This window comes from Cyphomyrmex costatus, unplaced genomic scaffold, assembly GCF_001594065.2.
Source record: "Cyphomyrmex costatus isolate MS0001 unplaced genomic scaffold, Ccosl1.0 scaffold26, whole genome shotgun sequence".
Taxonomy (NCBI): Eukaryota; Metazoa; Arthropoda; class Insecta; order Hymenoptera; family Formicidae; genus Cyphomyrmex; species Cyphomyrmex costatus.
In genome coordinates, this window is record NW_017276692.1 from 1 (window position 1) to 17,756 (window position 17,756).

The window sequence follows — 17,756 nt, forward strand, 5'->3', positions numbered from 1 at the left end:
ATTTACATTAAATATGCTTTATATAAAGTGGTGTGTAATTTTATATATAGTAAATATATATTATAAATATGTATATATACCCTTATGCAATTTATGGTACACAAATTTTGTTGTTTGCCGATACGGTTGAAATACAAGTACGGCTTATTGATGTTAAGCGTCAGCCCGATGCCATCGACGGCTGGCTCTGCAAATCATTCAGTTTATAAATTTAGATAAAATTCGACTTTTTTATAATCAAAGTTAATACGAGCCGTAAGAATACTGGAAAAATAATTAAAAGGCGACTAAAGATATAATAGCATAAACAGTGTTAATTCGTGCGTAATGGATTTTTACCATATATAAATATATTTATTGCATCACTACATTGCAAAATTGAATGTTTCGGCTTTATTATAAATCACCTAATCATTGGCTACGTTCAGCACAGAAAGCAGCTTTATAACTGTTGTAAAATTCTTTAATATGATTGGTCTTGCCCTTATTTCCTCATTAGATCTAAATGTATAAGCCAATTATATTTAAGAATTTTATAACAGTTGCAAAGCTGCTTTTTCTGCTGAACGCAGCCATTGCTTATTTTAAACAATAATTAACAATTATTCAGTATTTTCACGCTGTCGCCATAAAACATCTCCTGTTAAACTTTCCACAATTACAAAATTTTTTATTTATTAGTTATTAGGCTGATAAAATCAATCTTAATCAAGAAACAAGATGACAATATAAAATTTTTATAACAATGTCACAAAAAACTCAGAAGAAAATAATACAATAAAAAGTAAAAACTGCATTTTATAAAATTAATTTACCATTAATATATTAGACTCATTGCAAAGAGAAGATATTCTCGAATTTGAATGCAAGCACTCATAAACTAGGAGTGAATTCTTTACTTCAACTTTTTAAAGCAATTAGCACAGTCTAATATTTACAAGTTCTATAATTAAATTCAACTGCGCAAACCAAAATGTACAATAAAATTGTTTATTTACATTTAAATTGTATTTTATCATAACCGTTTTATTTACCTTTTACGCTTTTATTTGCGTGCATATTGGACGGAAACAAGTTAATTAACAAAAAGTAAATAATAAAACGCCAAAAAATAAAAACTTTAATGAACATACTAGCAGTAGTTGTTGTCGATAACGAGAGGATGAACAGCAGATAAGTCGACGACATCCACATAATGGAGTGAATAAGCTTACTGTTGTAGAAATTACTGCGCATATTCATTGTATCAAGTAATTTTTGAGACCGTTATCACCTGAAATAGTGACAATTACATCATTATTAAAGCTCGAACTCCAGTATGAGCAGAACAAAATTCTATCCTTTGTTTTAACGGGTCAAATTCTTTTCGATAGTAAAATTAGTGTACGTTGCATCCTCTGAGAAATTCTCGCATTTGAAATGTAGTCAGGAGATGTAAATAATGCAACGAAAGTGAATGGCATTAATGGAAACGTGACTCTACGCATCGTAATAAACGTGGTTGACGAACGCAGAAGACTACTCTACTCCGGAAATTCTTGAGATTTGAAACCTTTTATTTTGTGATATAAAATGTAATAAAGAGAATATGAAATTTATTTCTATTCGAAATAGCTTACAGTTACTGCCATTTGTTTTTTTTCCACTGTGTATACAAACACTTTCTGCTAAAAATGTATGTAGTAATAAAAAACTAAGTAACATTATTGTAATTCTTCCTAAAAATATGCCGAACGTATTTATTCGATGACTTACATAAGAGAACTTGATCGCACGAGAAAAGTTTCACTAAAAGACCTTATTTGTTAACAAATATCAAATTTTATTGGAGCGTGAGAATTTAAACCAAATGAATACCGATGAGAACATGTCATAATGATCAAGCTAAATCTTGGGTACTTCTATATATAATTGGGTGTGAATTTATATACTACGTTTGTAGATTCTTAATTGCGTGCACTAGTTTGATAGTGTTGCGTTTCAAGTCTGAAGAAAATTCGGCGCACAATTAAGAATCTACAAACGTATAGTATATAAATTCACACGCAATTATACAGAAGCTCCCAAAATTTATAAGCTTGACCGTTACAGAATGTTCTCATCGGTATTCATTTCATTGCTTGTTAAATTTTGTGAAATTACAATTAGAGGTGATGGGTATAAATGGAATAAAAACTCGAATGTAGATTGAAGTAAACGCACGCTGTAGTTCATAAAATACTTGTAACATAATAAAGACTTAAATCTTTGAATGTAATAATAGTTGTAGCACTGCATTTTTATAAAATCAGGAAAATAGAATAAAGATTAATTTTCGTCGCTAATAAAATAAATTTTATCGATCTTTTTATAATAAGTACAGATTTTTGCCGTATTGAATTTTTCCAGTTACTATACTTTCTTTTAACAGGAGTAAAAGAAGTTTACATTCAGATAGTCAATCGTTAGTCCTTTTACAGAATGAAACCGTTTTACCATGTTTATATAAGTATTCGAATGATAATGGCATAATATAATGTAACACATAGCTACCTATTAGTCATCAATTGTAAAAGCGAATGTTATTATTTCCAAAAGAATAATTTATTTGTCTTTCATTGTTGTATGGTGATTCTTATAAATGTACTGCTTACTTCACTTTTCGGATAAGACTGTACTATTTGTTTGTGAGAAATTGGAAAAACTATACTCTTACTGTCCGAGGGTTTCCTTTTTATACAACTAGAATTTCATAAAAACATGGTTTCCCCATAAGTCTTTTATTTTTAGGTTTTCTTATCTCATTTGAGGTCAAACGTTTGCAGAACAATAAGTGGTATAAATGTTATACTTAAATGCTATTTTTTTAATAGCGACAATTTTGGCAAATAGTTGCTCAATAATCTTTATCGTTATAATAAACGTATAATAATTCGATATGTCACGTCTAATAACACATAAAATGAGGACATAATGATTCAGAGTGTTATTTGAACGTAGTTAGAAAATGAAAGAGAGATAGAGAGAGAGAGGAGGGGGTAAAATAACATAATAACACTCATGATGTAAATATTAAGATAGTCTTCTTTCATCGTGATAACTCTGATAGATAGCGCTTCCTGAATTTAGCAATCAATCGTTTTATTGTAATATACCATTTTTGAATAATATAAATACGAAATGTGATCTTTTTCACGGACTCTTGTGGTTCAAAAATTCCAGTACTCAATGGCGAATGAGAGTACAGCGTTGTTATTGGTAAGCAATTTCAATAAATTTTGTCTAATTGAATAAATCTGAATTCTTTAATATCATTTATTCAAACACATTTAATATATACGTTTCGACTCTTTTTGAGTCATCTTCAATTCAAATTCAATCAAATTATAATAGTAGTTATTTCGTGAGTCATGTCACATCAAATTGCCTGATTAGATGTTATAATGTGTTTTCACAAAATACAAAATGAATCTTAAACCATGGATCGCTCATTATCACATGTTGGTTAATTATCAAGAAGTGTCTAATTACTTGAAGTTCTTTCCACTATTTGTGATATTTCCGTTAAACTAATTGTGATTGATGTTATCCTGTCACTTTATCAACTTTATCACTTTATCATTCATGTTGAGGCATCAATAATGAAGAAAGACACGGCGATAACCCGCAAACCTTCTGGTATAATTGAAGAAAATACCCGTGAAATCCTTAAAAGTATAATTTAACTTTGTAAACCACAATATTACGATATTTGAGCATCTGATAATAAAGATTTATGTAAGTAAAAGGTTAAGTTTTTTCCAGGAAAGTACTAAAATTTTTATTTCAATCAACATAAGTACAAAAATTCCTATATAAAAATATTATATAGTACAGACAGTACAATAACAACGTGATGCAATGAATTGTTACGTTTCATTGTATTCTTTCTGAAGATTGACATTTTAACATTGCTGCAAAGTTGTAGCAACGTTACAACAATATTTCGCTACGTTTTTGCAATGTTGTAATCGTATAGTAAAATATTTCTATAAATTTTCTGTTTGGATGATTACAGCAGATCCCGTATTCTTGTTTGGACTTCGTTTAGACAGCTGCAGTAAGAGAACAAATTAATTTACTTGATTATTGATTTACATGTGCTGTTGAGAAACAACCGTGGAGTCGATAGTTTGTAAAGGTTTACTTACAAATTACATCATTGATTTGATCTTCTTACAGATGGGTATCGGGTGACATGGCGCCCGAAAACAATTCACGGTAATTGAATCATCACATATTTCACCTTCCGGGCAAATAAAGTCGCGACAGGGACTCTTGCACTTGCATTTGTTACAGCCGTTCTCATCGATCTATCGAGATAGTTGATTCTTTCAATAACAGCCAGAGATTTTCATGAGATAACATTATAAACCTCTTTTATGTACAGAAAATGATCTGTGTGAAACTGGCCCCCCAATATTAAAAAATCGATTTTTTAATATTGGAGGGCTAGAAGTTGGCCCCCCAAAACATAATTTTTCTATACCTTTTGAACTAAGGGTGAGCAAACGATGCATGAAGAAAAAAATCGATTTTTTAATTCGATACCAAAACTTAATTTTCTTGTATCTTTTGAACTAAGAGTGAGCAAACGAAAATTCCAACTGAGCATTCGTGAGCAAACGATGAGCAAACGAATGAATGAAGAAAAAAATCAATTTTTTAATATTGGGGGGCCAGCTTCACACGGGTCAGAAAATGTCTATATCTAGTATAACATTTTATTTAAAAATACGGTGACTGTTTTTTGTGTCTTTATATGTATATCGTTGAATATTTATTCAATGATATACCGTACCTTGTAAGTAAATTAAGTTAAAATTAAATATTATAAATTGTTGTTATACAGTGACTTACGAAATTGAATTGCTTCAAAATTGGAAAGAAAATGTTTTATTATTTTTGAAATGTTAGATAACAGAAGTAACAAAAAAAAGATATAAAAAGAAAAAGTTTACAAAAGATATTAGTTTTTGAACATGGCCGGAGACTACCGCGTTTCCTGATGAAAAGAAAGAAGAAGAAAGAGAGATAAAATGATAGATGCTTAAGACTTGTTAATTTTTTTTATTTTCCGTAATAATATAAAAATAACACAATCTATTTTTTTATATTCGATCAAGTCTTGCTTATGATTTGCAAAAGTTAAAAAAATGATAAAATAAAAAAGAATTTTTTTTATTTCATATTTTTTAAGGCCGTATCTATCATAATAGCTCTGTCTTGATAGTTTTACATTTACATTAAATATTTTAAATATAAAGTGGATGTATAGTTATAATGGATATATACTTCAAGTCCCGAAGGGCAGTTCATTCTACAGGCGAGAATTGGACATTTGTGTAGTTCAGTGACTTTATCGTTAGACACCGTGAATTTTGGTATCTCGGCGCCAACCTCATGTTCGTCGAACGGTGCTGCAAATTGTATGATTTGTAAATCCTGATGTGTGGAACTCGATTTTTGTATAAACCAATGATTTAATATAAGAAATTAGAATAATAAAGAAATAATTAATAAAAAGGTATAAAGTGCGATAATTAGTGCAATGGATTTTTAGTATAAAATATATATACATGTATGTACTTTATGATTATATCTATGGAAGAATGCGCACGTATAACAATTAATCATAGAAATAGATATGAGAGGTCAAATATCAAAGATCCGAAGTGCACCCGCGAGCGATAAATCTATCTGCGTGTTTTTGGAGAAATCTGCATTTCTTACATATATTTATTATAATGTATTATATTAAGAAGAATATATGTTTATATATAAATATATATATATATATATATATATATATATATATACACAGTGTGTGTGTGTGTATATATTATATATATAATATATACAGGGATGGAAGAGTTACTTTTACAGTTACTTTTTATAACAATGTGGAAACAATGTTGCAATTTTTTATGTCTGTAATGATGACTAACTAAACGCTTATGAGGTTAAAATAATTTTAGCCTCTTAAGCGTTTAGTTAGTTATCATTACAGTCCTATTTTAGCCTCATAAGCGTTTAGTTAGTCATCATTACAGTCATAAAAAATTGCAGCATTATTACCACATTGTTATAAAAAATAACTGTAAAAGTGTAACTCTTCCATATATACGTTGAAAAAAAAACTAATTTTTTTTTTTAAAAGATATTTGGACCTAAATGTGTAATTAAGTCCTTATAAAAAATACGTGTCTTTTATTTTAATCTAAAAAATAATATTGTTAAAAGTTTATAAGGTTCAAAAGATGACTTCGATGTGTTTCTTTATAAAAATTAATGAAAAGCTGAAAAAAAAATAAAGATCACATACCGGCGATGATCGATGTCGATTGTGAGAGGACAAGCAGTAGACAAATCAACGATATCAATTTAGTAGAGTGGGAAAATCCACCGTTGCAGAAATTACGGCTCATTTTCTTCAAGTAATTTTTTTACCGGCCGCTTTATCTAAAATGTTAATAATTACAGCTTGATTAAAATCTCTAACGAGAACAAAATGGAATTATTCTATATCCTTCTCTTTAATGCGCTTTTTTTTCTATTCGATTGTGAAATTAGCGATAGGATTGTTAACGTTACCTCTGGAAAGTTCTTGGATTTAGCTAAAAGACATAAATAATCCAATGAAGGTAGGATATGGCGTCGACAAAGACGCCATATTTTTACATTACGTATTTTTACATTAAGAAAAATCTATGCTAAAAAAAAAAATAATAAATATTTCTTTAAATAATACCGTGTAAATATTTACTCAAAAAAATGAATGTTAAATCAAATTAACAGTTCTTGTACTAAATAAACATCATATACTTTTAAATTTAATAAATATTTAGTTTATATTACTATTCAAACAAATGTTTTATTAAAAAGTATATTTTTTCAGCGTATACATTGCGATAAATGCGGTTGACAAATGTTGGAGGTTTCCAATGTTTTCGGGATTTCTAACTTCTTTCTAAATAACAAAATGCTAGTAGTATTTCAGTGATACGTCGGTAAATTCAATCACAATTGTAGAGCAGATTTTTGTCCACTGTGTCTTCTTTAAGTTCGGATTTTATTATTATGACGTACCAAACATAATATATGTAGCAAGAATGGAACATAATAAGGTGATGGCAGAAATATGAGAAAAACAGAACACATATAGCCTAATGTTATATCAGATACTAATGACAGAAATACAGTAGAAACTGCGTGCATGTCGTATACGATATGCTACGATGTGATAGCATAAAAAATAATAAATCGGAAAACTGCATTTTTCGAAGGAATGTCCCGCAATTTTTGGTAAAGCGTTCTTATGTGTGTATAGAGCGGATTAAACTGATTGTGAGTCGAAAAATGTAAAATGATAGAGGACTCTTCGACTCATAAGTTGTCAGTTTAGTCCGCCCTACATATACAAGAACACTTTGCCAAAAATTGTAGGACACCCTATTGATCAATTATACTATACAATTTTATTTTCATATCTACGTTATGCAGTCTTTATATTTGATCGTGACAGAAATTTAAACACGAGATAAATATTTAATACGATATGTCGCATATCGATAAATGGAAAAACTATAATCCGATGTAATATTTCCGTGCTATGTTTTTAGTGTGTTTTTGCTGTTATTTTTTGAAACAGCACAGCACGTTTCTGTTGCATTTCTGCTGTTACGACGTACTAATAGGTGAATAAGCGTGATTTCTGACAACATTTTGCTAACATCAGCTGTAAGCAGTTCCGAGTGGATATAAAATTTGGTTTCTCATTATCTGGATTTACGTCATGAAATAACCCAGATAGCGCGCCAAACCTGTCAAGAGCACGTATTGTGCAAATGTGTTTACATATCATTTCATTTACGTCTTAATGATCATTTTTATCAATTTTTATTCATCAATATTAGCATTTTTCACTGGAATAACTTGCACATTTAGTGCACACAATAAAGTCGTCATATATTTCTCAATTTATAATACAAAAGTAAGATATCTATTGATAAAATGCTTATGTATATTTATTAAATAGTATAGTAAAATGTATTAAGAATTTCGTAGTTTAATTTCTTTCTATATTTTTATTAAACACATATCTTTATTACGTTGATGAGTATACAACACTTTAAAGTACACTTAGTGCGCTTTAATTCTGCCAATAAAAAACGCTATTAATTGAAACAGCAGATTATGCCCGGCTGTTGTTGGAAACTGATCTGCTAACATAATATGCAAACACACATTTGTAATACGTGCTCTTGACAAGTTTGGCGTTATCTGAGTTATTTCATGACGTAAATTCAGATAATGAGAAACCAAACTTTACATCTACTCGAAGCCGTTTACAGCTAATGTTCTTCAATATTTTTTGGCAGCTATGCAGAAGAATAAGATAAAAATAATATCTTTTTTTCTTCATATAAAAATATGCTAAGCATATTTATTTATTTCGATTTAATTCAGAGAACAAATTCGATCACATCATGCGAAAAAGTTTTTGTTAGGAAAAAACAGCTCGATCGTTAATTATTTGTGAGATTAAAATTAGAAGCTATAACTAAATAACTTGAAATCCGGTTGAAATAAACGCACGCTTTAGCTCATAAAATACAATTGTACCATAATTGACAAATTGAACAACAGTATATAATAGTAGTTCTGTATTTTTATAAAAAATAAAAGTAGAATAAAAATTAATTTTCCTAGATTTAAAAAAACGATTACGAGCTTCATTATACTTTAAAGAATGTTTTCCACGCTTTTCTATTAACTCTAATTGTTGAGTGATTTAACTCTTTATCTCTAGCATCAAGTTTCTACTAATAATTGATATAATAGTTTCCTCAACTGTTAATAGCGATTACGTGCGTCTATTCTATCACGTAAGTGTTGTAAGTCACTCATCGTCATTGGTATCTTCTTTCCAGGATCTTAGCCTTCAACTCTCTATATATTTGCAGCGCATCAAAATTATGTCTTCATCACTTTTGTGAAAAAAAAAAGAGAAAAAGGAAGCTGTTTACGAGACGATCGAGTAGATAGAAGATTTCTTTCAGAAAAGAATATCTCGCTATTAGTCGTCAGAATCGTGTGAGTGAAAAAAGAAATCTAGAAATTATGCCAAATGTACGCCGGAATAAAAAATTAAGTGAGATCGGATTGCACAAAAAAGAGAAATGAGCTGCATTGCACGTATGTATTCTCTTCACAGATAACAAAAAGCTCAAAATCGAGACATAAGAAAGACGTTTTTAAGATGTTTTTTTAAAAAAAATGTTTTTAAGATGTCTCGTTTTTATGGACATGCGTGTTATCTGGATTACTTCGCAATTAAAAAAAGAATTTATTTACCAAAATAATAATTATTATAACTATATAATGATGATACTAAAACTTATTTACCGATATATGTAGAAATGTTCACGTACTATGATTTGCTTGTGATCCTCGTGAAGAAACTGAAGAAGCTGAACTGCTGCTGTTGTTAAATAAGTACAGTCCAGATGAGGAATCATGGATTTCTCCTCTCTCACCTCTTTCTGAAGTCTGGTGTGGGATCTCACGTGATTTCATCACATGACCTACGTCATTTATTCGCTGTCAGTAATAACATTAATAGATAATTAATTTTAATTATTTTATTTAGTATCCGAACTTTTTCAAACGTTGGTTGACTTGCATATAATATTGACAGTAAAGTGATAAAGATGGAAATAAAAAACAGAAACAAAATTGAGCACAAAAAAAAGATCTTATTGTAGTTTATAATAACAAAAAGAAAAACAAAATGTTTTGTATAAATATAGATGCAGATAAAGGCAGAATTTATATCTGAACCATATGTGCAATTTATCAAAAAGTCTCTCTACAATGTTCAATCAGATGACTATGACTCATATTTAGCGGTAATAATTCCTATTTGATTGTGAGACCTAAATTTTCTTGCATATATTATATTAGAATATCGTGCTATAGATTTTATGTGTATGATACACAATTTTTTACCAAATACAAAAAACAGCAATAATTTTAGCAAGAAAATTGGAGGAGCAAAATATTTTTACGTGAACGTTGTATTGTGAAAGGGATATGCAATCTCAGTTTGATGTAGCATTGTTAAAAACTTAGATTTAAAAAAAACGAACTCACATTTTGCACTTAGGATATAAAACAATGTAAACAAACAATTGCTATTGTAACATTTTATTCACTTAATTAACACCGGAGTCAAAAATATTTTTTGCCATTTCTTCAAACTTAATTTTTTATAAAAGAAACTATGTAAAAACTATCTTTTTAATTTTTTTATTTTGTTTTACTATTATTATTTTTACTTTTATGACAAACAATAATTTTAAAAAAGAAAGCGAATGTGCTAGCAATCTCCGATTTGCGGTTTTTTCCACAGTCTGCGCCTTAAATCATAAAAGCGTTACTGCCTTTGAAACGCTTATTGTGCTAAATTACTTCTTTAATTAATTCATACGCCTCCTCTTGGCTGCGTTCGAAAATACCCGAGTACCTCCATGTATCGTCTTATTTTTGTTTAACATTGAATGAACAATAAGGATAAGATGATACTCAGGGAAACCTGGATGATATTTCCAAACGCAGCCTCGAGGTGACGACAGGTGATGTCTGGCGACGCGACACGGGGCGATCACTTTAAACTCGATTTTCTCGAAAACTAAGCAAAAAATTGAAAAACTTTATTCTATATTTTTAAAATTTTTTTATAAAGAATTACCTGCTTTTACATGTTATTCGATTGGATCCTGTATATAGAGATAGACATATTCTATATATGTATTTGTATTATATTATGCATTTATGTTGCTACGTATACAATATGAATTGTTTGCGCGCGGAAGTCGATTATCAAGTATCGTTCTCGAATTCGAGACTTCGAGTATCGAATCGTGCATATGCTTCCACGTAGTGACAGCACGCATCAAAAGACTGCACATAACCTGTACTGTGTTTGCGACCGCCTTTATTTTCCAGTCAATCTCTTAGCATAAATTTCGCTATTAAAGTATCGTCCGTTATAATTAATTTTCAAAATGGTATCTGTTTTAAATACCGTCGATACCGGCCACGAGGACATGATTCATGATGCGGAAATGGATTATTACGGTTTGAGGTTAGCCACTTGCTCGAGCGACAACACGGTGAAGATATTTGACTTGAAGAACGGCTCTCAAAGCCTGGTTGCCGTTCTCAAGGGACACATTGGCCCTGTGTGGCAGGTCGCGTGGGCTCACCCAAAATTTGGCAATCTCTTGGCATCTTGTAGCTATGACAGGTACACAGTCCTACATACCCTGCTGCTTGATACATACGTTTTGAAATATTACTTAATAATTAAATATATCTAATAATTTAATAACACCTGAAGTATCTCAGTGATAATATTTGACATACACAGTCAACATTTATACATTTTTGCAGGAAGGTAATTATTTGGAAGGAATTGGTAGAGTGGACTAAGATATACGAGCACACTGGTCATGATTCCTCTGTTAACTCAGTCGCATGGGCGCCACATGAGTTTGGTCTGATTTTGGCCTGTGGAAGTTCAGACGGATCAGTTTCTATCCTTGCAAATACTGGAGATACATGGCAGATGCAGAAAATAACGAACGCACATACGATCGGTTGCAACGCGGTCTGTTGGAGTCCAGCAGTCGACTCTGCCACTGATTCCAATATGACTCAACAGAGGAATGAACCTGTTAAGCGGTTAGCCACTGGTGGTTGTGATAATTTGGTCAAAATATGGAAAGAAGATGGTGATAGATGGATAGAAGAAAATAAACTAGAAGCGCATAGTGATTGGGTACAGTTTAATTATAATGGAAATATTTAAGTATCATAAGACTTGTGTATTTATATATATCTTTTTATCATACTTATAGGTTCGCGATGTAGCCTGGGCACCAGCAGTTGGTCCATCTCGAGCCACTTTGGCATCTTGCTCGCAGGATCGCCGCATTGTCATATGGACTTCCAATGATTATACTAGCTGGACACCAAAAGTTCTTAATGTCTTCGATGATGTTATCTGGAATATTGGCTGGTCATTGACAGGCGGTATCTTAGCGGTTTGTGGTGGAGATAACAAAGTTTCGCTCTGGCGTGAAAATTCTGAAGGACAGTGGGCATGCATCTCAGATTTGAATCAAGATCAAGGAAATCTTAATAATCCAGATCAACGCGCGTAATATTGCTTCAACATGTAAAATAATATATAATAAGGGTGCAAATAGCCATTGTAAAATAATAAGATTTGTTTGATATCAAGTATCTTTTAGCAATTTACAGAGTTATAGTACGAATTATTTACCATTAGTATTTGATTATTCATAGGCATTTATTCAAAATATAACATTTATCTGATTTATCTTTATTACCAAAACCGAAAAAAATGTTTGCAAAAAATGTTCATTATACGCTCTTACAGATGATAAAATACTGTTTTACAAATAGAATGTACTTTCAACAATATTTAGTTGATATTTTACAAAATATATCGATTTTATCGATTATATTACTCATTCAGTCTTGGGTGTATAAGGACGCAGCAAACACTATGTCACGTTTAATCGCAGTCGAGGCTTCTTCCATCTTCTCTTTTAAAATCGGGTCACCTATAGTCACAGCCGCATTTTTAACATCTCGTAATGTTTCACCGAGTTGTTGTATGCAACGAACTATAATTCCTTCTTGGACATCTGTCATCTTCATGATTTCAGCGAATGACTTGGCCTGTGCCCATTCATAGACAACTTCCACTAAGCCGAAATTCAATGGTAGTAATGTTGACAGTTGATAGTATTGTTCTAGATGTTCTAATTCTGCGTGCACCTCGTTCATTATTTTGCAAGCCTGAAAAAAAAAAACAAGGGTTGTTTCTTATTGCAACATAATTTTGTAAACACTTAACATATTCAAAGTAAAATGAAGCAACGTCACATACACTAGCAAGAGATGGTGTCAGTTGAGGTTCGAAATCCGTGCGTTGCTGGAAGATTAGTGCTGATAGTAACGCTGCTATTTCTGCTGGTTGTAGAACAGTTAACACATTTTTTAGAATCAATTCTGTTATCAGCAGTTCGTTACTACCCATTTGCAGCGCGACTCTTCCTTTGAGGGCGACTACAATAACAAACAATACATATTGTTATATATATATAATTACATTTTAATAAATAAATCTCTACAAAATTATTATATACTTTAATTAATGCAAACCTCTTTCATCATTATCTATGTATTTAAAGTGTTTGAGGAGTGCTACCATATTCAGATAATCTGGATATAATGCCATTCCTTCATCGCTGAGTTTAAGTTGAAGCAATCGCTTTTTATCTTCAAGATGGTTTCGCTCAAATACAGGTCTAAATTGTTCTTCAAAGTTAGGTATTTTCATACATTTCATGTTGTTCAGACTAGCTTTTAATTTATTTCTATGTTGTATTCTTAATAGAAAATCATTTTTTGATGAAGGCTCAATATATGGTTGTAGAATGCGAGTATTAGTAGAAGCATTAAATGATAGAGAAGTCAATTCTTGAACCGCTGTCTGACATGTTTGTCCCGGTGGATCGTTTCTGAAAACAAGAAATAATCGATAATAAAATTAAGTAATACAATCAAGTCAAGAATTTTTACTATTTCGTTATATTATTTCTTACTTGAATCGTGAGATTTGCCTCTTTTCCCAATCATTTAATACCAAAGAGCAATCAATTTTTATCTGACAATTAGTTATCTTCAATATATGCCATGGAAACAGAGTTAAAACTTCGTGTGATGGATTAATGCTTGGTACAAATATCTCCTTTTTTGTTAGACTAATAATCTCGCACCACTTCTCGAATATCTGAGGACTTTTAAAATCAGTAATTTCGGAAGTGGATACATTCGCGTCCTTAAGTATCAAGACTTTATATTGAGCAGAGCTTTTATGATATAAAACTTGCAGTAACAGGGCTAGTTTATTGTAATGATTCGCATATGATATTAACAAAACTCTACCCTCGATTAAACTTTTCGCTGTTTTTTTTGAATAGAGCAAATAAGGATTCAGGAATTTAACATCTTCCAGATAATCAACTGCTTGATGATAGAACGTAGAGAGTTTTTTTTGGATTTCGGTTAAAGGCGGCAAATTCAATAATTCGCGTTCGATTTTCCGTAACTCATTGTTATATGATGCTTCTTGCGAAGCCAATGGCGATTCCTTGAAAGATTTGCGCATCATCGCCTCAACGGTAACGGATTCATTCACCCTTCTCAGATTAAGAAGCATGGAATACGTAACTTTGAATTTTGACTCCAATGTTTGCGGTTCACCGCACATCATAGGTTTCAAGTCATTAAAGTGCGGAATGTCATATCTACACATTACTATAACAGTACCGGTAGTGTCGTGACCTCGACGTCCAGCACGACCAGCCATCTGTATATATTCAGTTGGAAATAGAGTACGAAAGTTGTTCCCGTCAAACTTCCGTATAGAATCAAACACTACTGTGCGCGCCGGCATGTTAACTCCCATAGCAAATGTTTCCGTCGCGAACAATAACTGAAAATGCAGTAAAATGCAATTCTATTACATCTTTTTAATTTTTATAATCTTCAAAATTTGAAAGTGTTATTAAGTCTTTTTTTTTTTTTAATGTGTTTTAACTTTATTTCTTTGGAAAATTACCTTTACAACTCCACTTTGAAATAACATTTCTACGATTTCTCTCAAAATTGGCAATATCCCACTGTGATGTATACCCACACCCTTTTCCAGGAGCTCTTGCATCATAAGTACTTGTGGTAATTCTCTGTCGCTACCCTTCAGGTGTTTTATGTTATGTCGGAAAAATACATGTACTTGATGCTTTTCTCTCGCATTCGTTAAATCAAGATTTCTGAATGTAGTAGCATTTAAATCGCAGCGTTTCCTCGACAGAGTAAATACAACAACGGGTAACATATCCTATAAAATTGACAGCATTATATGTACTAAGTAATTATAATTTCTCTGTAGAATGAAAAATAGTATATAGAGGTACAACAACGTACATTGTTCTGAAGGTGGCTTACAAATGCTCTCCATAATACTTCTTCTTGTTTCGGCGTCATCTGAATTTTTCTCCTACAGTCCTTCGACGTTTTGTCTTTCTTTTTATCGGATGCATTTGTCGCTTTGTACCATCTAAAGTATTAAATATTAAAATGTCATTTATTGTGTCTCCTTGTTTCTTTTAATTAAAGTGATATTTACCCATCCAATAAAAATTGGCTGTTACTATCAAGAACTAAGAACTTATCATCCTTAGTCTTGCCATCAGTACCAGTATATAAATAATGTAACAGAGGTATTGGTCTTTTCAAAGTGCTAATCACGTACATTTTTCGCTTTTTAATACGACCGACCCAATCCGCAAATATTATTGGATTTGGTACAGTCGCAGATAACATTACTATATTAATATTCTGTGGTAAAAGAATGACTATTTCTTCCCATACATGACCCCTCTAAAAATACAGAGAGAATACAATTTTTATAAATATAGATTGTTGAATTATAGAAATTGTACGTGACATATTTATAAAATCAGTATTACGCACATCTTCATTATTTATATAATGCACTTCATCAAATATGACAAATTCTAAATCTCGTAAAACATCAGATGCACAATACAGCATTGATTGTAAGATCTCTGTTGTCATGATTAGACATGAAGCAGTTTGATTTATTTGCAAATCACCTGTTAATAACCCAACACTTTCAAATTTCCTCTTAAAATCACGATATTTCTGATTTGACAGAGCTTTTATGGGGGATGTATAAATCACTCTAGAATAACATAAAAATAACTATTAGATAATACCACAATAGTACTACAAAGTTAATTTTTGTCTTTAAAACTTTACCTCGTCATATGTTTTTGGCTTAATGCAATGGCATATTCAGCAACGGTAGTTTTTCCTGCTGATGTATGTGCAGCAACAAAGACATTGCAGTTCTCTTCCAATTTTAGAATAGCTTGTTTTTGAAAAGTGTCTAGTTCATAACTGAATGTAATTGCTGGATCAGGTATTCTTTTGTTAAAGTCTGTTACTGGTGCAGATACATCCAGTTGCTCTGCCCATTCTGCCTTTGTAAGTTCTGTTTGTGTCTCAGATATTTTCAAGATAGGTATATCTGTTTCTTTAGGTAAAATGGAATTATCCATAAAGGGAATGTTACTATCTACAGCTTGAACATTTTCTTTTTTCGGCTCTTCAACTGAAGACCATGAACCAAGCAAATTTCCTTCTTCATGTATAACAGCCATTAAATTTATGTTATCATTATTGATTATTAACTTTTCAGTTTCTTCTAATGTAGAAGCTTCTACTTCGTATCTTATGCAATTAATTGGTGTACAATTATCACTTTTAAATTCTAAACCTGAGCTAAATCCTTTGGCTAATGTCCTTAAATCCTTCTCAAAGTCGATATCATCTATGTCTTCACTTTTAGGTACTTTAGGTTCTTCAAAACCACCAGGCCAAAATGGAATATTGCTAGGATTACCTACAGAAAGTATATTATTTGGTACAACATATGCTCTAATTAATATATTAGAACTGATATATTAGAATTTTAATTAAGAGAAATATCATGTTGAGACAAAATTAGAATACCTCGAACTCCATCTGTAAGTAATCCAGGTGCACGAGTCATAGACATAGAATTTCTTGCCGTTTCCCCTGCACCTTGTAATTCAATCTCTTGTATCTCGCCAATCTTGCCTGTTGTTGGATCACGGTCAAATTTAAGCGTGGTGTTAACAGGAGCTAAATCAAATTCTAACAAGGAAAGTACATCTGCTTTACGTGGCCAATAACATTGAGTACTGTCCAGTTGATGTATAGGTAATCGTTCAGGGCATTCAATATATTTCAGCAGTTCTGATTTAATATCAGGCCAAATAGGTGGAGGTCCAGCAAATAACTGTAAATTAATATACTTAATTGTATAAAACAATATAAGGAGCGATATATTTGACATTAAATGATAATTACCTGCGTCGATTTAGCCATTGTTAAATTTTTGTTTATAACATATCTTAATATATTCAAAGGAAAATATATATTACTATATATTAGAATATATTAATACATATTTTTTATACGAATATATACTTAATATAAATTTTCTTTATGACATAATTGAAACGTTGGAATAATAATTTAACGCACTCAATCAATTATTAAGAAGTAATATTAATTTCAAATCTGTATACATATGCACTTAAATCTCGAAATACATAATCAAAATAATTAACCAAATTAAATTTAATTGATTATTTAACTAATCTTTCTTGCCAACACTAACAAAATAGGTTATGGATTAATATGTCCATTAGAAATACAAGATAAATTGAAATAAATAAAGAGGGATTTAAACAAACTCCTCTCTTTGAGCTCCGACTTTTGTATACATGATAATAGTTTCAGTAAAATTTATTATAGTCGAGAGAGAAATATATTGTATCTCTGTCTATAATCTTAACGCGTCTCTATAGCCTAACCTGACGGAACATATGTATGTAAGATATGTATATGGTGTGTGTGTATATATATATACACACATTATGCACACATATACATACACGCGCGTATCTTCTATTCCTATATTTTATAAATTTATTTTGTATAATTATTTATTTTATAATTTT

The 17,756-nt window shown here is 31.0% G+C and overlaps 2 protein-coding genes and 1 long non-coding RNA gene across 3 annotated transcripts; 1 reads left to right on the plus strand and 2 right to left on the minus strand.

Annotated features, from left to right (window-relative positions):
- Positions 1–3,786: 3,786 nt before the first annotated feature.
- LOC108774554 (uncharacterized) lies at positions 3,787–9,600 on the minus strand. Its single transcript, XR_001940730.1, has 5 exons — positions 9,427–9,600; positions 6,344–6,480; positions 5,314–5,438; positions 4,170–4,331; positions 3,787–4,073 (listed from the first exon to the last, which is right to left on the minus strand). It is a non-coding gene; the product is annotated as an uncharacterized LOC108774554 (long non-coding RNA).
- A 1,375-nt stretch (positions 9,601–10,975) lies between these two features.
- Sec13 (nuclear pore and COPII coat complex component secretory 13) lies at positions 10,976–12,316 on the plus strand. The gene is made up of 3 exons (XM_018540687.1): positions 10,976–11,329; positions 11,476–11,863; positions 11,943–12,316. The coding sequence occupies exons 1-3, from the start codon at positions 11,088–11,090 to the stop codon at positions 12,246–12,248; spliced, it is 936 nt and encodes a 311-aa protein (XP_018396189.1). The 5' UTR covers positions 10,976–11,087; the 3' UTR covers positions 12,249–12,316.
- Positions 12,317–12,449: 133 nt separating this feature from the next.
- tst (superkiller complex helicase subunit twister) lies at positions 12,450–17,125 on the minus strand. The gene is made up of 11 exons (XM_018540680.1): positions 17,101–17,125; positions 16,720–17,029; positions 15,964–16,609; positions 15,655–15,886; positions 15,308–15,561; positions 15,106–15,238; positions 14,741–15,019; positions 13,722–14,614; positions 13,279–13,637; positions 13,004–13,182; positions 12,450–12,912 (listed from the first exon to the last, which is right to left on the minus strand). Exons 1-11 carry the CDS (start codon positions 17,116–17,118, stop codon positions 12,583–12,585), a joined length of 3,633 nt encoding a protein of 1,210 aa, XP_018396182.1. The 5' UTR covers positions 17,119–17,125; the 3' UTR covers positions 12,450–12,582.
- Positions 17,126–17,756: the final 631 nt, after the last annotated feature.

Excerpts from the sequence above, each read along its gene's own strand:
- tst (XM_018540680.1), bottom strand. Across the intron at positions 15,239-15,307 it reads AGCCAATTTTTATTGGATGG|ATGGTACAAAGCGACAAATG; the intron begins GTAAATATCACT and ends TTAATACTTTAG. Across the intron at positions 13,183-13,278 it reads CATAGATAATGATGAAAGAG|TCGCCCTCAAAGGAAGAGTC; the intron begins GTTTGCATTAAT and ends TTGTTATTGTAG.
- Sec13 (XM_018540687.1), top strand. The coding sequence starts at position 11,088 with ATGGTATCTGTTTTAAATACCGTCGATACCGGCCACGAGGACATGATT. Across the intron at positions 11,330-11,475 it reads GCATCTTGTAGCTATGACAG|GAAGGTAATTATTTGGAAGG; the intron begins GTACACAGTCCT and ends ACATTTTTGCAG. Across the intron at positions 11,864-11,942 it reads TAGAAGCGCATAGTGATTGG|GTTCGCGATGTAGCCTGGGC; the intron begins GTACAGTTTAAT and ends TCATACTTATAG.